The sequence below is a fragment of the Cherax quadricarinatus genome, chromosome 84 (genome assembly GCF_038502225.1).
Source record: "Cherax quadricarinatus isolate ZL_2023a chromosome 84, ASM3850222v1, whole genome shotgun sequence".
In the NCBI taxonomy this organism is placed as follows: Eukaryota; Metazoa; Arthropoda; class Malacostraca; order Decapoda; family Parastacidae; genus Cherax; species Cherax quadricarinatus.
The window spans coordinates 10650841-10672901 of NC_091375.1; the positions used below are offsets into that span (position 1 = coordinate 10650841).

Below are 22061 nucleotides of genomic sequence, written 5' to 3' on the forward strand. Positions count from 1 at the left end.
TATGCTCCTCAGTGACATTCACATACAAGCTACTATATATGAATGCCATTGGCTAAATAATAATTTAGGGGAGCTGCAGAAAGATATATACATATATCTATTTTTTTTTTTTTTTTTTTTCTTCATATGAGCACCTTTTTTCAGTGTTCCACATTTTCGTTGGCTATCAACTGAACCATTGTTCTACCTGCTGGTGATTTTGCCAGCGGGTGAAACATAATGAACAATGGCTCACTTTGAGGCCAAGGAAAACATGGAACACCGACAAAAAGGTGCTGTGTACGGAGGGCCCTCCTTTATTAAGAATTTTGTCACTAATGTTCATCAGTTATCTGGAGCAACAGTATTTAGTTTCCTACCAAGTTAGAGCAGCCCAGTGAAAATCAAAGTTTTATTTCAGCACATACAGTACTTTATGCAGTTAACAAGGCCAACACATTATTTTTAATAAGATATTAAAATAAGTTACAATATTGTCAGGAAATATTTATTGATATTCAGATGAACTAGAAAACTTGTTAAATAAGCTATTTATACCAATATAAATTAAATTAAACTATTATATAAAACTGATATGGTATGTTATTTTTGGGTTCCTGCATGGTTAACTTATGGGTTTCATTTGCAATTTTTTTCAGGTTAAAGCTGTATATATTTTTATTTACAGAATATCCAAACTATTTCTGATCTTTAAAACAATACATGTAATTTTAACTCGTGGGTTCTAGTATTTCCTCAAAGTGGTACCCCCCTGCCCTTTCCCCTAAAAAAAAAAAAAAAGGCAACTTTCACACAGACTGCAATGAGAAAGGTAATATTTATGAAGGGATTCAGGGAAACCAGGAGCTGGACTTGAATCCTGGAGGTGTGAAGCACAGTGCCTTCACTCTGAAGGAGGGACGGGGCTGTTCTAGTTTGGAGGGCCGTCTGAGCTGTGTTGTCAGCCCATTATTGGCAAAACAGTGACTGAATGAATGATGGTGAATGTGTTTACTCTCTTTTTGTGGGGGGGCTCACCCTACCTCGGTAAATGGCCAGTGTGTTATAAATAGCATGTAATGGTTTATAGACTAAACTTTATTAAGTTGAAACTAAGCTCTCCTGCCTTGTATTAAACCTTATTACCTTCTGTTTCCTAGTTACTGTGCCCCCTACAGGTTTAGTGCTTCCCATGACTAATAGTACTGTACTAAAGACATAAGAGCATGATTGCATATATTGTCTATCCCACCTATGTTGAGTTTTTTCTTGGTACACATAATCTTATAATAATATCTCCATGGAAAAGAATTCTTCCTCTGTAAGCCTTGCATGTCATAAGAGGTAACTAACATGGCGGGAGCAAGGAGCTAGTAACCCTCTTCTGCATAAATTACAAAATTTAAAAAGAAAAACTTTCGTTTTTCTTTTTTAGGTCACCCTGCCTTGGTGGGATATGGCCAGTTCATTGCAAATAATAATAATAATAATAATAATAATAATAATAATAATGTCTCCACGGGGAAGTGGAGAAGAATTCTTCCTCCATAAGTCATGCTTGTCATAAGAGGCAACTAAAATGTTGGGAGCAAGTAGCTAGTAACCCCTACTCCTGCATGAATTACTAAATGTAAAAAGAAGAAACACTTTTGATTCCTCTTTTTCGAGTCACCCTGTCTTGGTGGGAAACAGCCAGTGTGTTAAAATAATAATAATCGTCTCAAGAAATTCACAAGCATTCCCACACTGTAATAAATGCAACAGCAGTAGCATCAATGAAGAAGACTAATGGTATCATGTTGAAGGTTTTTAATGAATATTGTCTATTACAAAAAAAAAAAAGCTAGGTTCTCAGTCTGTGGTACATAAAGCAAAAATTAATTGTGAAGCAGCATTTGACTGCTTGGAAAATGTGTAATTTGCATTTACACATCCCACCAGGCATTAATGTGGCTGGCATTGTAGTAAAGCAAATCTATACAAAGATTTAAGTGTAAATGCAGCAAGACCTCTATACTCTGTACAACAAGGTTACATGAAAGACTTCAGGGAAAACAGTTAGCTGGACCTGATTCCTGTAGGTGAGAAGTAAAGTGCCTGCACTCTGAAGGAGAGGTGCAGATTTTGCAGTTCAGAACTGTGATGTCTGCACACTCCTGGCAAGACAGTTTATGACTGAGTGATGGTGAATGTTTCATCTTTGTGGTATTTTCTTGTCACTGCTTCCCTTGGAGAGAGCTGCTATGTTAAAAAATTACTGACTTCAAAGGGTGATCAACCAAACAGTGTCATCATTACTGACAAAATGTAAAATTAAGCAGTCTTTAACCATATCCACTTCAAGGGAAGTGTCTTAATACTGGTGAAGGGCTCTTGAGGCAAGGAATTGGAGCTACCCAACCCTTTCTGAATCAGACCTGATTGCCTTCCATTCCCCAGCCCAACAGTCTTAGGATTTACCCCACATCCCAATAACTTAAAAAAAATAAATATTAACAAAGTTGATAACATATACCTGTAATGTTGGCACATACTTAGCAAGACAGCAAGTGAATCAATGTTTTTTCTTTTTTTACTTACTTGGTCCCCCCTCTTTGATGGGGTAAGGCTAGTGTTAAAAATAACAAAATATTGTAAACAACTTTAAAATACCTGTGCAGCTGAACAAAATGAAAATACAGTGGACCCCCGCATAACGATTACCTCCAAATGTGACCAATTATGTAAGTGTATTTATGTAAGTGCGTTTGTACGTGTATGTTTGGGGGTCTGAAATGGACTAATCTACTTCACAATATTTCTTATGGGAACAAATTCGGTCAGTACTGGCACCTGATCATACTTCTGGAGTGAAAAAATATCGTTAACCGGGGGTCCACTGTATGTAAACATGTTTATACAATACTTTTCAGTCCCTTATGTCTAGTTCATTATATATATATATTTTTTTTTTTTTTTTTTTTTAAACAAGTCGGCCGTCTCCCACCGAGGCAGGGTGACCCAAAAAAGAAAGAAAATCCCCAAAAAGAAAATACTTTCATCATCATTCAACACTTTCACCACACTCGCACATTATCACTGTTTTTGCAGAGGTGCTCAGAATACAACAGTCTAGAAGCATACACATATAAAGATACACAACATATTCTTCCAAACTGCCAATATCCCAAACCCCTCCTTTAAAGCTGGAGGCAGTGGAGATGTCATGTCTGAGGGCAATGTGTGGTGTGAATATAATGCAGAGAATTCGTAGTTTGGAAGTTAGGAGGAGGTGCGGGATTACCAAAACTGTTGTCCAGAGGGCTGAGGAAGGGTTGTTGAGGTGGTTCGGACATGTAGAGAGAATGGAGCGAAACAGAATGACTTCAAGAGTGTATCAGTCTGTAGTGGAAGGAAGGCGGGGTAGGGGTCGGCCTAGGAAGGGTTGGAGGGAGGGGGTAAAGGAGGTTTTGTGTGCGAGGGGCTTGGACTTCCAGCAGGCATGCGTGAGCGTGTTTGATAGGAGTGAATGGAGACAAATGGTTTTTAATACTTGACGTGCTGTTGGAGTGTGAGCAAAGTAACATTTATGAAGGGATTCAGGGAAACCGGCAGGCCGGACTTGAGTCCTGGAGATGGGAAGTACAGTGCCTGCACTCTGAAGGAGGGGTGTTAATGTTGCAGTTTAAAAACTGTAGTGTAAAGCACCCTTCTGGCAAGACAGTGATGGAGTGAATGATGGTGAAAGTTTTTCTTTTTCGGGCCACCCTGCCTTGGTGGGAATCGGCCAGTGTGATAATAAAAAAAAAAAAAAATATATATATATATATATATATATATATATATATATATATGTAATAATTTTTTTTTTGTGGTAGGGCAAGTTGAACATTAAAATGGTATAAAATACCGACAGGTTGTTAGGTAAGACACATATGCAACAGTTAGGTATCTTTATTTCGAAACGTTTCGCCTACACAGTAGGCTTCTTCAGTCGAGTACAGAAAAGTACTTTTCTGTACTCAACTGAAGAAGCCTACTGTGTAGGTGAAACGTTTCGAAATAAAGATACCTAACTGTCGCATATGTGTCTTACGTAGGGCAAGTTGAAGACCCATAGTGTGTTAACATTGATCTTTATCACAGGGTGTCTGATTCTGACCTTATCAGTGTATTAGCAACACATAATTACACATTGATAGTAAGTTTATCATGGGTGTGTTTTTTTTGTGTGTAATATTTTAGGATGCCCAAAGAGAATTTTTTCATATTCCACATAAATTGTATAATATAATTTGATCAATACAAAAGATAAAGTAAGACAAATTTGGGTGTATGTTACAGAGCATTCTATGCTATAAATCTTTATTTTTAGATGGTTTATCTATATCTGTATTATTTAAGAATGCTATATTATCGCAGCTGCATGACCCTCATTGGGTTTAGCACTTCCCACCGTATATAATATACAGTATTACTGCACTTGTTGATAGAACAAAAAGGCACAATACCGTGATTGGAACTCTATACAAATAACACCCACATAGAAGAGAGGAGCTTACGACGACATTGTGGTCCAAGTTGGACCGCAATGTCGTCGTGAGCTCCTCTCTCCTATGTGTGGGCTATTTGTGTACTGCATCTGCCGAGCTAAAAAAAAAAAGTATACCATATTATATACTGTAGTCAGAGCTAATGAACTGTGTTAAATTTCATGATCTATGAGCTTTTTTTTTTTCAATATTCTGTTGAATGCTTGTTTTGCTTCTCCACAGAGAAAATTTAACAAACATGGTAATTCACTTTTAAAAATGTTCTCTAGTTCATTCTCCAAGTATTTAGTATTTAAAACAAATTCTGGGGTAAGGGGCTGCTCTTAGCCAGTCATACCCTGGGTTTATATTATGAAAAACATTACCGTTGTTCCTACAGTATCAGTAATAAGTGCAATATATACATATGTATATTCTTTGAATTAATTGGTAATGGAATAACCTAAGTTCTAAACATTAAATTTATACTCAATAATAACCCAAATGGAGACAGAAACTCGGAAAATTAATTGATCTGTATATTTTGCCCTCTGTAGCAGAAGAGGATCCCAGTAGAGGATCTAAATTTTTTTTTTTAACACGTCGGCCGTCTCCCACTGAGGCAGGGTGACACAAAAAATAAAGAAAAACTTTTACCATCATTCAACACTTTTTACCATCATTCACACATAATTACTGTCTTTGTAAAGGTGCCCAGATATGACAGTTTAGATATCACTCCAAACAGTCAATATCCCAAAACCCTCCTTCACCCCTCCAGGACTCAAATCAAACTAACCGATTTTCCTGAATCCCTTCACAAAATATTACCCTGCTCACACTCCATGAGCTCATCAGGTCCCAAAAAACCATTTGTCTTCATTCACTCCTATCTAACACATTCACACATGCCTGCTGCATGTCCAGGCTCCTTACACACAACCCATGTGGGTTGTTATTGAGCACTGACAAGTATTCATTACACTTTCCTAGCTTATTCATTGGTTTTATATTAAATTACTGGCATATATTTCGGTAAATAGATTGACTAGTAGGCTTTTGGGAGAAACTGGTTGAGATGAAGCAGGTTGTGTTGGTGCCGTCCAGTACTTGAATGTTTTAGTATTGTGCTGTACATAGTGGTATTTTCCAAGGTGCAAACACGTTTCAAGGATAGCAGTCACAATTATTGCATTTGTATTTCAATTATCCATTAAATTATTTCTGCATGAACACAGTCTTTGATTTGAACCTGTGAGAACCTCATCATCAGGACAAAACTTTTTGCCATTTGGTGCAGAAATATTTTTGCAACAGACGTTGTACAATTTGCAAGAAATATCAAATTAATTTTTGGTTAAATTCACAATTTTTTTTGAACTTAAAAATAATATACAGAAATTAAATTGTGGTGATTCTTATGGTGAGGATTTCCTCTTGAGTAACATGTTAGAAAAATTAATATGTACCTAATTTACTGTAAGTGCTCTATGCTTACAGTTCAGCACATTTTTTTCATATATAAGAACCTAATATACTGTAATTTCAGATATTGAGATAGTGGGTTTTATAATATAATAAGCAGAAACTGTTTCAAAATAATTATATTAGAGGAAGAGAAAGTCACACACACCTAGGAATGCATTATGGATTAGATAACTTTATTCATGCAACAATACAATCAAGCTAATCATTTCATCAGTTTATCTTTCCGCAGGTTTATGTCATGGCCAGCAGCGTAGTATGACCCTGGTGCTTTAGTGCTTAGTTTTGATTATAATAATATATCATGGCCAATGAAATACACTTTTCCTGTGGGTTTACACATAAAAAGCACTTTTTATGTGGCAGATTCTGCATGCTAATAAAACAGTGATCATTTTGATAAAAATGTAAATTATGGTAATTGTTAAAATAACTGAGAAAATCAGTCTGAATATTAGGCTGAAGTAAAATAGGTTTAGTGGGACTGCAGTAATTTAAATTATATTACATTAATGACTCTCAAAATCATAATAACACACTTGTGCACAAACCATGGTACAGGTGGAGTTAGAATACTGGCCTCAAGTTTTACTACATTAATTGTAGCAAAATTAGGTGATTTTATACCTAATGTTTTTTAACCTTGTCAGCTATTATCCCCCAAGGTAAGATTACACAAAAAAAATTCACCATCATTCACTGAATTATTATTATTATTATTACTACAATAAAAACTGTGCACTAAACTCACAAGGGTGATACAGCACTGGTGGGTAGGATGTGCTAAAGATCACTATTATTGTCTTACCAGAAGTGTGGTGATGTCACAATTTATGATACCTTCTTGACATAATGGAAACAACTTTGAACTTAATACTATGGCTATGATTCTTAATATAATGAAAAACTGCAGGACTTTGCTGCGCATTTCTAACAAACCTCTTATGCTCATTTATTAAAGTGATGCAATGGTTACTACTTGTTTGTCCTATAAAAGACTGATGGGTGGTTAATTTTTTAATGTACTGATTTATGCACCTAGCATGAGGTACATGTACTGTGCAAAGGGGTTATATTTTTCATGTAGTAATTTTAAAGTTTTGTGGTAAAAAAAAATTAATATTAGCTTCCAGTATGCTGCTTTGATTTGTCTTAGTGGCTGTGTTATGCAGAACTGGTATTGACCCTTGCTTTAGCTCTTCTGCCTTAGTTTTCTATTCCATTATCCTTATTCTGGTTTTCATGCCATTTTATGAATAGCCTTTGTCCCTCTACACCCCTTGTGAACCAATGGTTCCCTCTCTGTTTGGTATTCTCTCTTCTCTTTACTCAGTACTGAAAATGACCTATACAGGCTTTAGCGCTTTTTGTGAATATAAACATTTTTTTTAACACGTTGGCTGTTTCCCACCGAGGCAGGGTGACCCTAAAGAAAGAAAAATTCAAAAAGAAAAAAACTTTCATTATCATTCAACACTTTCACCATCACTCATACATAATCACTATCTTTGTAGAGGTGCCCAGGTACGACAGTTTGGATAGTCTCTCCAAACTGCCAATATCCCAAACCCCTCTTTTAAAGTGCAGGCAATGTACTTCCCATTTCCAGGACTCGAGTCCGGGTAACCAGTTTCCCTGAATCCCTTCACAAAACATTACCCTGTTCACACTCCAACATCTTGTCAGGTCCCAGAAACCACTTGTTTCCATTCACTCCTAATAATAATAATTGGGAGCAAGGGGCTAGTAACTTTAGTTTTTCTTTTTAGGTCACCCTGCCTTGGTGGAATACAGCTGGTTCATTGAGAAAATAAAGTAATAATAATAATAATAATTTGGCAGTTTGGAGGGATATGTTGTGTATCTTTATACGTATATGCTTCTAAACTGTTGTATTCTGAACACCTCTGCAAAAGCAGTGATAATGTGTGAGTGTGGTGAAAGTGTTGAATGATGATGAAAGTATTTTCTTTTTGGGGATTTTCTTTCTTTTTTGGGTCACCCTGCCTCGGTGGGAGACGACCAACTTGTTGAAAAAAAAAAAAAAAATTTCCTCTCTGTTATAAATTTATGGTTTTCCTGTATATCTTGAGCAATTCCTCATTTAGTTCATATGCTGTACTACTATTCCTCCCACAATGCCATATCCAGAAAGCTATTCTTGTGTAATTACTCTTATGTATTTTAATTTTTATGCTTTTCTCTACCCTCTTCTTCCTATTCTCAGCCTCCACTAGGTAACTGAAACATGGGACCATGTGATACTTGATAGCTAGATCTGTTTCATTGTGGTTGAAGACCCAATCTAATCTTGCTGGTTCCTGCCCTCTCATCCATGTGGTTTCATTCACATGTTGACTCAGGAAACTTCACATTAATACCTCCATCAGTTTATTGCCATTTCACCCTTCTGGGTTTAGCAGTTAGTTTTGATTATAATTGTGGTTGTGGTTCAATTAATCCATAATTAGTCGTTTTTCTTTGCTTTGTGTTGTTGCTTCCAGTATTTGTGCTACTGCTGTTACTCTCCTTGTATATTTCATAGTCTTGTGTTTAGCATAATGTTGTAAATAAGTGTGATTAGTAGCTTAGGTCCTCTTGTTCCTGAAGTTGCCAAAAGAAGTTGGTCATCTCAAAGTTCCCTATCTCCTGAAGAGTGCCTTGGTATTGATGAAGGGATCTTGATTCAGTAACCTGGAGCTCTCCTTTCCCAAATTAAACCTGATTACCCACCACATATCTCATTCCCAGATGCTATATTATCCCTCTCTTCAAGAGAGGTCCTTGATGCTGACAAGGGCTCTTAATTTAAGGAACTGGATTTATGTTCCATCTCACTGAATCGGACCTGAATGCCTTTCATTACCCCAGGAATTGGATGACTCCTGCTGGTTTAGCAGGAATATAATAATATGGATAAGAATGAGTGTAAGAGGTGGGAAAATTGTTAGTAGAAAGGAAAAAAATTTCTCTCTTCTTTATTAATGAAGGTAGGAAGGTGCCTTGATGCCATTGAGGGGCTATTGACCCAAGGAATATGAGCCACCCTCTCCTTCCTTAGATCAAACTTGATTATGCACCTCTCATTCCCCAGGCACTGTATGGCCCCTATAGAAATTAAGATACTGGTAGCAGAAAATAATTTTAGTACTGTATATGTTTTGCCTAATTAGGCTGGACTTCTTGCCATTGTCAACCATGGCTCCTATGAGCTTAGCCAGAGCTATATGACCCTGGTGGGTTTAGTGCTTGGTTTTGATTATAATAATAATCCTATGGGCTTAGAGTTTCCTTATGAATATAATAATACACATATGCCTGGCCTCAAACAAAATTACAAACGTGCCTCAAGGAGTTCAAGGTATTTAACGATGATGTAGATGCTATTAAGATTATGGCCCATTTGAGGTTAATGATTTCTTGTGAATATAACATTTTGTGCATTTATAAAAGTCGGGGATGGTAGGACAAGTGGAACATTCAAGCAGCCTCAGGAAGAAATACCTGGAGTATATACAAATATTTTTTCCCAAAAGACTTTTTTATTGTCTATTCCCTTGATACTGGTGAAGGGCTCTTGATAATAATAATCTTTATTACTACAATATACGTACAAGGTATAAGAATTCGAGCAGCACTCGCTTTCCTTGGATCAAGTCCAATTACCCTTCACAAGTATGTCGATACTGAAGGGCTCTTGATCCTAGGAACTGGTGCTCCCATTGTCCAGGCACTGTATGACCCCTATGGGTTTGGCGGGTTTGTACATATGATACTGCAGTAATAACCAAGATAACTGTTATCAGTCATCATGGTAGATACACAAGTGTTGAGCTAAACTATCATTGTAGACATTTCCATAAAATTAGTAATTTAGCGTCTCAATACATGTTGAAAAACGTTTATAATTGTGTTGTAAGTAGTAAAAGGTCAGTAAATATTTTTGTCACAGTTCTGCTTTGTGAAGATCAATATCAGTACGTTATATTCTGAGAGGAAGTAGGGAAAGTAGGTAGGTACATATGCAACTGCGTCACCCCGGGCCAGAGGAGTTTTAGTGCCTTGCGTAAGTAAGATTATTATTATTATTATTATAATGGGAGAGAGCTAACCTCATAGGGATTATAGAGCGCATGTGGGGGGGATGGAAGATTATTTAGGCTCAGTTCAGGGAACCGGAGCACAGAATCAATTCCCTTGATCAAGAGCCCCTCACCACCGTCAAGGAACTTCTCGTGAGGGGAGATAGAAAAGGTGTAGGTGAGGTACATAGATCATTACACCATGGTACGTCAGATATGGATTAGGTTCAGTGCCTTGGATGATGGGAAAGACGTGTAGGTGAGGTACATGGTCCATTACACCACGGTACGTCAGATATGGATTAGGTTGAGTGCCTTGGATGAAGGTAGAGCGAGGAAGTAAGAGAGGTACCATTGTTCCACTGTAAGTCAGACGTGGAGTTTGAGTACCCTGGATGTAGAGAGGATAAAAAATAATATACATGGACCATTGCATCATAGTAGGTCAGACACTAAGTAGTTTAAGTTTCCTAGAATGAGAGAGAGAGAAAGAGAGGGTGTAGGGTAAGTACATGAAGCATTGCACCACTGTACGTCAGAGGTGCAGGAAGGTTAGCTATGTCACCGCTGCTGCTGCTGCTGCTCTCACAGTCTGCCAGCCACCATCACCGCCACACCCGCTCTCTCCCACTTCTTAACACCTCCACCACCTCCCACTGGTGTTACAACACAGTGTTACGGTGTTATAAACACCTTGTGAATGTGTTAGCAACGTCAGTCTTCTCGTACCCTCACCAACGCCACCATAATAACCACCATGGCGAAAAATAGCCGCAGTAAGACGCATATTTTATGCATGGCAGCGTAGCATCGACTCCACAATGTGGTAAGTTCTATACAAACTTTCCTAATTACATTATATGCATTACTCCATTATATACACAGATCAGATCTAGTAAGATTTGAGTAAATTATTGGAATGTCACTATGTATGGCGCTAAACAATGAATATTTTAAAATATAGAATGCGTAGTTAGTGAATCATAATGTTCAATGATATATCTCCACATGTACGTTATTATGTATATGACAACTCTAAATATAATTCATGGACTCCAAGAAGGATAAAAGAATCCAGGAATGTAATATATCAAAGCTTGCATAACGGTATATATGTCTAGTTTACCTTGCAATATCATTTTCTTCACCTCATGAGAATATTTGGTCTTGTATTGTGCCAGAAGCTCTCATTTACACTATCTTAATTTTTACAACATACATTGAAATAGTTTTTATGGTATATGCTGAACTATGTACATTTTTTCCTGGGATGAGTCGCTTCGAGGGAGGACTTTGATAATACATTTATTTCCTTTCAGCAATATACAGGTAATATTTGCATATAATAAAATATTCCTAGGACCAAAAAAACAAACAAAAGCCACTGGCATGCTGTGTAATTCATTCAGACAACATTATTGTGAAAGACGTCTTGATCCAAGGAATTAGAAAAACGCTACTTACTGTGACGACACAGAGGGATGCCTCCCATGGTGGTCACTGGTCTGTTTGTGGGGGTCTAGGATGGGCCTCCTGGCCCCGCCTATATCACCCTTGCTGGTTTAGCGCTTCACAATGAATATTAATAATGGTCCGGGAGTGAGAGTATTATATGTATATTGCATAAAACTGTATATGTATGTGTTGTCATCAGTTTCTTTCTCTAAGAACTCCAAGGGAAATACTATGTCACTTAGACTTCTTTGAGTTATCCTAGGTAATTTACACTATGATATTGTACTTATGTGTACCTGTACCTAAATAAACTTACTAAGGTGCCTTGAGGCTAGTGCTCTTGATTCAAGGAATTGGAACTGTTGTCCCTTTCCTTGAACGACCTCTCAAAACAGGTCACAGGTATGCCACAATTATAGATACTGGTGAAGGGCTCTTGATCCGAGTAATTAGAATTACCCTCTTCATAGATCAACCCTGATTATCTCCTATTTACCAGGGGCTGTATAACCCCTACGGGTTTAGCACTATAGAATAACGGAGGAAAACTGAAGTCTTACATGAGGATGTTGGAACTTGTAGTATAAAGTAAGGGAAACAAGATGGGGCAGGAAATGTGATAATTTAAGCTTACAATAGTGTGCTAGGATAATGTCTAATAAAAAGGAATAGAGCGAGTTTTGCTTGAAGTGAGCTGAGGCAGGAGAGCAGCTCAGCTATTAGCTTGCAGAGCACTAATGTGACATTCGAGGGTCAAAATAAGAGGTTAGGTAAGGCTTGGGTTTTGTCAGGAAACGGGACAAATTTTTCCTGACTCGGGTTTTAGTCATTTGATCCACAGATGGAGGTTTTGATCATCTGACCGAGACCTTCCACTGGCTTACCCCTCCACCCCTTGAAAAATTATGATTACGATTACAACCATTAATTAACCTTAAGATAAGAGAATGTTGTACCTATTTCTTTAGGATTTGTTCTGCGTACTCTTACGTTCATGCATTTTCATTTAAAGGTGTACCTTGATGCTACTGAAGTGCTCTTGATCCAAGGAATTTCATCTACCCTCTTCCTCTGATCAGATCTGATTGCCTTTCATTTCCCATATACTATATGATCCCTACTGGGTTAGAGCTCTCCCATTATATCTTCCTCCTTTAGCTCTGTTATATAATTAGGTATACCTGAAGAGATACCCTAAGTGTTACCTGTTTGTTTAGGTATACCTGAAAGGATACCCTGTGTTTCCTGTTTGTTTAGGTATACCTGAAGGGATACCCTAAGTGTTTCCTGTTTGTTTAGGTATACCTGAAGGGATACCCTAAGTGTTTCCTGTTTGTTTCTTAATAATAATAATAATAATAATAATAATAATCAAATTCTAGGGTTTTCGTTTATAACTTAAGAACGCCTTATCCGATAGTCTTGAAATTTTGCACTCTGGTATACTATGAGTAGAGAAAGGTTCCTGTGCCTGTTGGCATGTGCAGGAGCTCTCTGCTCAGTTTTATATAATTATTCCCGGTTTGTCTTCCGTGCGATATCCTGAGTAAGCCTCTTCTGCTCGCCTTCAAACTTTCAACACTGGTGTATCCTGCTTAGAAGAAAACTTGGGTTGTTATAGGAATATGTAGATGCCAGTTTTATTTTTAAAATGGTATAGGTTTTTTCACTATTATTATTATTCCAAGAAATAACTAGAGTATCTTTTAAAGAGCATCTATATTTAATGGTTGATGCATCTTATGAAAAAGATATTTTTTCTTTTGGTTTTAGACTGTGTAGCCTCAAATTTGTCATTGTCTTACACAAACACTTTCTCCAGGTAAACAGTTAAGAAGAAAAGTGAAGTTGTTCGAGTGTGATTGACTTAAAACTTTCAGTGTTGTGCTTTTCTTAAAGTGTTGCCAAGATTTTGATTTGTGTAAATTTTAATTTGCTCAGTTTATTAAACTGGTTTTCATGCAAAAACTGAGGAATATTTACCTTTGATATACTTTTGATGAGTTTCGAGTTTTTCTACTCCCGGAGTCCAGCCATGGGCCGGGCTCGTATGGTGTTTGCCTGGTCAACCAAGCTGTTGCTGCTGGTGGCCCACTGACCCACATATCCATCACAGCCTGGTTAATCTGGCACCTGGTGAAGATACTTGTCCAATTTCCTCTTGAAGACTCTACACTTGCCTCTTCGGGTCGACTCAAACCTTGAATACTGGTGTATCTTTGACATAGGTTTGAATTTATTTTGGGTTTTGTAGAACAACCCACATTGGGATGGAACTCTTTAGCTCTAGATCTTTCGCACTCGTGCGTCATCAGGAGCTGTGCAATGTTGCAAGACAGAACAGATAAAAGGTATCAATGGCAGGCCATGACACGGAGTCATTCTGTGACATGGGCTGCCACTGATACATTCTGCCTTGCCTCAGAGAATTTCCCCTTATCTGTTGCTGTCTTGCAACATTGCATAGCTGCTGGCGACGCACGAGAGTACGAAAGATCTAGAGCTAAAGATTTCCAACCTAATTTGGCTTGTACTACATTAAGATCGCCTGTTTACGAGTATTTGCAACTGGGCTTTGTGCTCGCCACTTTACTATTTTTATTGGAGAAATTGGTGAAGTTAAAATACTGGTGTTCGTGCGATAATTTCTGAGTTCCGATAACCTGACAATCAACTGAGAGTCTTCATGTGCTAATATATTTTAGAATGTAGATGAATAGTTCAGAGAACCGACAAGTTGATAAATTAAACACATGTGCAACACTTGGGTATCTTTATTGAGGAAACGTTTCACCACACAGTGGCTTCATCAGTCCAATACAGAGAAGAATGGTGCAATATCTTTCTGATATACCATTCTCCTATATGGACTGATAAAGCCACTGTGTGGCGAAACGTGTCCACGATGAAGATACCCAAGTGTTGCACATGTGTCTAATTTATCATATTTTGTAATATTATTATCTGTGAGATAACTAGAGATTGTCTCTTCTGAGTGGCTTTTATACTTAAAGTCTCGTTTTCGTAATAAAAGGTTCGAATTACTCTTGGGTTGAATAATTGTCACTTCTCCATTTAATGAAGAAATTGGGATACGGGTTTCCATGTGATTACTTTTCAGTGCCTTTTTTTGAGTGGCTTCAAATTTTCAACATTGATATTTAATTGCACTCGAAACATGACGCACTCTGCACTGTTCCTGTTGCCTACACTGAAGTAGAGGGGGCTGGGCATATGAGATACAGGGATACCATTCTCGGATCACTGATGTTGAGAGGGTTGGGCTTATGTGGTACTGGGATACCTTTCTTGGATCACCGAGGTAGAGGGAACCTTTCTCGGATCACTAAGATAGAGGGAACCTTTCTCGGATCACAGAGGTAGAGGGAACCTTTCTCGGATCACTAAGATAGAGGGAACCTTTCTCGGATCACTAAGATAGAGGGAACCTTTCTCGGATCACTAAGGTAGACGGAACCTTTCTAGGATCACTTAGGTAGACGGAACCTTTCTAGGTTCACTAAGGTAGACGGAACCTTTCTAGGATCACTTAGGTAGACGGAACCTTTCTCGGATCACTAAGGTAGACGGAACCTTTCTAGGATCGCGCAGCGACTGGAACACATCTAGTTTGCTTGAAGTGGTTCACTTGTTTTTCACTGTTTACCTCATAATTTTGCTTGTAAAAATGCCATAAAAAATGAGTTATTATTGACCGACATTACCATGACTGGCTGCATTTGATGCACGTGAAGGATTCTTGATCCTGGGAACTGCAGCTATTCACCCATTTTTAAATCAAACCTTAGTACCTTCCACTCTCTAGGCATTGTATGGCCCTATACGGTTTTAGCGCTTCCCTGCGAATAAAATAAATAAAAAAGTGTGAGTCACCATAAGGTCCAGACTTGCAAATATATGACGTTGCAAGTCACGTGACGGGTGCCTCGCCAGAATCGATACTCTGTGATCGTCAACACTTTATACTTGAGTAATTCACTCTGATTACACCCTTCAAGGGGGAGCCCCTTCGTACTCGTGAAGGGCTCATAATCCAAGCAATTGGAGCTGCTCTTAGATCAAACCCATTTTTCTCCTATTCACTAGGCATTGTGTGATCCCCTATATATATATATATATATTATATATATATATATATATATATATATATATATATATATATATATATATATATATATATATATATATATATATATATATATATATATATATATATATATATATATATATATATATATATATATATATATATATATATATATATATATATATATATATATATATATATATATATTCTAACTACAAAGTGGCTTGTATATATTTTCTAAATTAGCATTTTTTTTTTAATTTTGGAGGCGGAAGTAGACTAGAGGTGGGTTATGTTATGCATGTGTTGTGCTGCCTCACGTGTGGGTGTGGTAGCTGCTGGTGGCCAGCCTCGTGTGTGTATGTTGTCCTGTTCATGTGCTGGCCAAGTGTCATGGCATTCACCCTAGGTATGCAATCTCACTCTCTCTCGTTGTGTAGAAACTCTACTAGCGAAGTGGGGCTCGAGTGTGGTACCTTCACAACATTGGCTTTGTACATAACAGTAAGACCACGCATATCTCCGGTGTTAGAGGCTCTACTGAAAATACAGAAGTATCCAGGCCGCGTCCAGGCGAGAGATGAGTCGTCTAGCTCTGTTCTCTATTCTATTAAGAAGCCGCAGACGAGACGGGGGGCAGGAAGTCCAAGAAAGTGGAGCGTACTCAAGGTGTGAGTGTACTACTGCCTTGTTAAGTCTTGCAGCCTCTACTGTCTAGCAGGTACAAGTTACGCTTAATGCCGTTAACTCTTGGCCGTCAGTTTGAAATCAAATTTCACCCCTACGATATCCACCTCATCCTGTGGTTCCATTATTATTATTATATTATTATAATCAAGGGGGAAGCGCTAAACCCGGAGGATTATACAGCGCCTGGGGGGGGGGATGTGGAAGGCATTCAGGCTTAATTCGGGGAACTGGAGCACAGATCCAATTCCCTAAATCAAGAGCCCCTCACCAACATCAAGGAACCTTCCTTGAGGGGCCTGTGGTTCCAACATTCGCCTATTTATTCTTACCAAAGCTCCAGCATTACCATCGTGGTGCCTAAAGAAGATCATCATTTGTGTTTTCACAGAAACAATTGTAATCTGCCATCGTTGTTTCCAGGCATTTGATATAGTCGTAAGCTCGTGAATGATGTAACAGAGCAACTGACATTTCCTACCTTGTATAAATAAATGATAGAGTAGTCATCTGCTTAGGCATTAGATTCTGGGAAGAGTTGAAGGTGTTGAAATAAACATTCCATAACAATGGCCCAAGCACATTTTCCTGTGGAACGCTGGCACAGATTGAATGCCTTGTTGTCCCATTGATTTCTACATTTAGAGATCTAATTTAAACGTTATCATTAAGGAGGCATAGTGTAGAACCAGAGACGCATAGTGCTTCAATTTTGCTATCGAAAGCGCCAGCAATGTCCGGCTGATCTTGGATTCATCCAGTGACCATTGCAACGTTACGGAGAGGTTTAGATCATCAGCAGATTATAATCAAGGGGAAGCGCTAAACCCGTAAGTTTATACAGCGCCTGTGGGGGAGGGAATGTGGAAGGTTTTCAGGCTTAATTCGGGGAACCGGAGCACAGATCCAATTCCCTAGATCAAGAGCCCCTCACCAGCATCAAGGAACCTTCCTTGAGGGGATCATCAGCAGAGTGATCTTTGCTGGAGCCATATTGACGGTTACAAGCAGCGACTGGTAGTCGTAAAATGTTATCATTTCCCGTGAGATTATAGTGATTGACAGGGGTGACATTGGTATGGTAGTTGCTGATTTCTGTTCTGCTCTTTTTGTGAACAGGGACTACATTTGCCTCTTTCCACGGCCATTTACGCTGCTAGGCAGTGCTTTTGATAGATGCAAGTTAGACACACAAACTGGGAGGTGATGTAGTGGAGGCAGGATCCATACATAGCTTTAAGAAGAGGTATGATAAAGCTCATGGAGCAGGAAGAGTGACGTAGTGGCTGCCAGTGAAGAGGTGGGGCCAGGTAACCTCCAGGAGCTGTGACACGACCCTAGCAACCACAGCTAGGTGAATACACACACACACACACTACAAGAAAGCGCTTGTATCCATCACGGGTGGTAATGTTAGTTGGGTATGTTTCCCTACAGTTGTTGCCTCTTCACCTAGCAGTAAGTAGGTACCTGGGTGTTAGTCGGTTGTTGTAGGTGGCATCCTATGGCTGGGCTTGGAAATGAGCTGAGGTAGGATGGATAACATCTCTTACCTTGTAAAACTGATGTGTAAAACAAATTAATATTGCAATCATGTCCTGACTCTTAATCTTCACCTTTTATCTGAATAAGGTTTGTGCCCATTGTCAAGTATTTTGAGTAGCGGTTAATTTCATATTTCACCCACATAACATACAGTACATATAATATACGCTCTAGTCTTGTATTTTTTTATAATTATTATTATTAATAGAAAGTAGTAGTATTCATAGGTAAGCTCTTAAACCAGTAAAATTCATAGCATCTGGGGAAGGGGAGGCAATCAGGTTTGATTCGAAGAAGGAAAGTGATTTACAGTTACTTAGGTCACGAGCTCTTCACCATTTTCTATACTTAGGTCACGAGCCCTTCACCATTTTCTATACTTAGGTCACGAGCCCTTCACCATTTTCTAAGCAGCTTCCTCCTGGAACAGTGTTTGTCATCACCAGTATTGTGCTGTGCAATGTTGGACTCGCGTCCCTGCTGCTTCCCAGTGTCTGCCACGCCCACATGACAGTTGCAATTATCATTTGAAGTGTGCCGGCAGGAAATGATCAATAGAGGAGTGCTGATCATGTGTGCTAGGGTGCTGCCACATTGCTGCACCATCATTTGTCATGATTGTCGCGTGCAAGAGGTGTCTGCTAGAAGTATTGAAGTGCTTCTGATGATCCTAAAAGCAAATTTGAGAAAAGGCAAGATTAAGAGGCGTATAAAGAAACTAGCTGCGAACAATTTTTACTAGGTTAGGGTTCGGTAAGGTTCATCAGGGAACAGGTTTTAATCAGATGATGATCCGCTGTTGGAACTTATGGTCATCTGACCGATGCCTTCCTCTGGCTTACCGGTCCACCCCTTTAAAAATTATGGTTATAGTTATAACCATTTGTAGTTCATTTTTTAATGTACTATTGATATATATATATATATATATATATATATATATATATATATATATATATATATATATATATATATATATATATATATGCATATATATATGCAATAAGATCACAGTAAACAGGTGATTTTAAATTATGCAAAACAACCACTGTGAAAGAGTAGTGAAATTCCAAGCACTTTCTTGACTACTCACATTGTCAAGGAACTATGAAAGTAATACATCAAAGGAAGGCAATAAAATGGCTTAGAACACACCTCACAGTCAACTCCCACAACAAAGAAACACCTGACGCGAGATAATACCGGACTCATAAGAAAAGAGGAACACTGCAGTAGGTCCGTTGGTCCAACTAGACAGGTCCTCACGACAACCCACCAACAAATCATTCAACCCAAGAAATAAGGTTTATTATTTGTCCAATGTATTATTAAACTCTAACCAAATTTTGTTAATTATAAATGAATCTAATTTATTGTAGATGAATGGTTCAAAGAACCGACACGTTGTTAAAATAGACACATGTGCAACTCTTGGGTATCTCACCATACAAAGACAACCCACCAAGTCGATGTGGTCAGTCCATCAATCTTGATTCTATTCAAGATTGATGGACTGACCACATCGACTCAAGGCTGAGGGACTGATTACCTCGTTCTCCTCCTGTTCTTCAAGTTTATCCTTTGTATGGACTGATGAAGCCACTGTGTGGCGAAATGTTTCCTCAATAAAGATACCCAAGAGTTGCACATGTGTCTATTTTAACAATCTAATTTATACAAACCTAAGGAAATATTCATATTATTGTCAAAACTGCTTTTTATGAAACAAGATTCAATTATATTCCTGTCGACCATGGACTTGCTTGATACTACTTTCTCAACTTTTTGAAAATCAGTTGGATGGTTAAAGTCTCTCACATGAATAAATAGATGTGATGAATAAATAGAGCATTGGAATCTTGTCCAGTTCTAATGCCATATTTATGTTGTTTTAATCTAAGTTCGAGACTTTTACCAGTTTGACCGTAATAAACTTTATCGCAAATTTTACAAGGAATCTTATAGACACATCCGTCAGCATTTTGGGGGGAATTCTTTATCAAAAGTTTTTTTTACTGTATCAAGATTTTTAAATACAACTTTAATATTAAAAGTCTTAAGAAGAGAAGGCATATCAACCAAGTTTTCATGGTAAGGGAGAACCAACATATTTTTAGTTGAATAAGGCTGGTTGTCCCTTTTTGGGTTGTAAAAAGTATTTCTAGCAATTTTAAATGATTCATCAATTACATTCCTCGGGTATTTCAGATCATTGGCTATTTCATAAATTTTGGATATTTCTTCATCTATGAACTCAGGACTACAAATACGTAAAGCTCAAAAACATTGATGAGAAAACAGAGTTTAACTTTATCTTGTTGGGAAGAATAATAGTGGACATAGGAACAGTTATTTGTAAGTTTTCTGTAAATTTTAAATTTGAATTCATTATTACCCTTAATAATTAAAACATCTAGAAAAGGCAATGAGTTATTTTCCTCAAAATCAACAGTAAAGTTTATAGAATGGGCTAAGCTATTTAATTTGCCAAGGAAATGGTGTATATCTACATTCTTGGGCATAAGACATACAATATCGACATATCTGAACCATTTTGCTCTATTAGGGAGGATTGTGTTAAGCAATCTTGTTTCAAAAAATTCCATTTTATTGCCTTCCTTTGATGTATTACTTTCATAGTTCCTTGACAATGTGAGTAGTCACGAAAGCGCTTGGAATTTCACTACTCTTTCACATTGGTTGTTTTGCATATATATATATATATATATATATATATATATATATATATATATATATATATATATATATATATATATATATATATATATATATATATATATATATATTAAATCCATGAAACAAGTGGTTTTAAAGCAATAACAATACTACGACTAACCGGGGATCGAACCCGTGTTGTTTTAGCCCTCCTCATGGTGTACGAAAATTCACGATTGGTGTTGCTCTTCGCCTAGCCGCCCCGGTACTTACCGAACACAGGTGTATTTGATGCAGGGCGACGACTGATCAATTCGGACTTCATGGTCTCGTGTGTCACACATCAGAAGGGAAGTATGCTAGATATGAGGAGGTCAATGACATCATAAAGAGAAGCCTCGCCACAGCCTGTTGCCCAGCTGAACGGGAACCCCAAGTACAGAGGTCTGACGGAAGTCAAAAGCGTCCTGATGGAGCCACTATGCTACCCTGGAAGGATGGTAAGCAGATTGCCGATTGCCTGGGACTACACCTGTGCTGCCACATTGGCACACACCTACTCGCCATACTCTGAAGCTGAAGTGGATGGAGTTGCCAGCTACAGGAAAACCCAGAAGACCCGCAAATATGAAGGCCTTCCCCCTTGCTATAACTTCATCCCAGTAGGGTCGCAGACCCTTGGATCATGGGGCAAGTGTGCTCTAAAGTTCCTCAAAGAGTTGGGTGAAAAACTCGTCATAGAAACCAAGAATCACAGGCGGCCAGCTTCCTCTTTCAAAGACTCGGTGTTGCGATCCAGAGGGGAAATGCCTGCAGCATTCTGGTCACGCGGCCCACTGCCGAGGAGCTGGACGAAGTATTAGAGATATAGCTCTGAGATGTTATCTATGTTGTTCTACTCCCTATTGTATTTTTGTCGATGTATTTTGTATTTAAATAAAGTCTACATAGAATATAGAATATAAGGGATGATAGAAGACAATATTCAAACAGCTCCTGGGAGAACCTTGATTTTTCCCTGTAGTAAGTTTATTATTTTCTCTGAAGATTAGGTCCCCAGCACAGTTCCAGAGGTGGTACCCAACCTCTATATGTATATAAATATATATATATATATATATATATATATATATATATATATATATATATATATAGATATATATAAATTTTCAGAATATTTTTATTAGTATATTTTCGTCATTTATACTAATAATTTGCAATACAATGTAAAGCATTTGTTCAGAAGCTCTTAGTACATCATGTTTCCAGTATGTTGTTGTTAGTAGTAGTAGTAGTAGTAGTAGTGTAGTAGTAGTGTAGTAGTAGTAGTAGTAGTAGTAGTATTTAAAACTACACTTGCAATGGTCATACAGTGATACTTCACATACATGAACGTTTCAGCTAAAATATGTATCATAGCTGTTTATACATAATTTTTTTTTTTACCAGATCTGGAAGATAGGCTGCAGTGGAGCCAAAATGGGGTTCTCCTCTACTCTAGAGGGCCCTGACCCTGATCTCGAAGTTCAACGT

General features: G+C 37.9%; 1 protein-coding gene across 1 annotated transcript in view; it reads left to right on the forward strand.

The window, feature by feature from the left end:
- The first annotated feature begins 10603 nt into the window (after positions 1–10603).
- The window catches only part of LOC128704411 (mucin-22), a 22383-nt gene continuing 10925 nt past the window's right edge, over positions 10604–22061 (forward strand). The window contains exons 1-2 of the mRNA XM_053799562.2: positions 10604–10883; positions 21978–22061. The exon at positions 21978–22061 is cut by the window's right edge and continues 800 nt beyond it. Of these exons, the coding sequence (XP_053655537.2) occupies positions 22008–22061 (54 nt within the window). The 5' untranslated portion in view covers positions 10604–10883; positions 21978–22007. The remainder of the gene's footprint in view (positions 10884–21977) is intronic.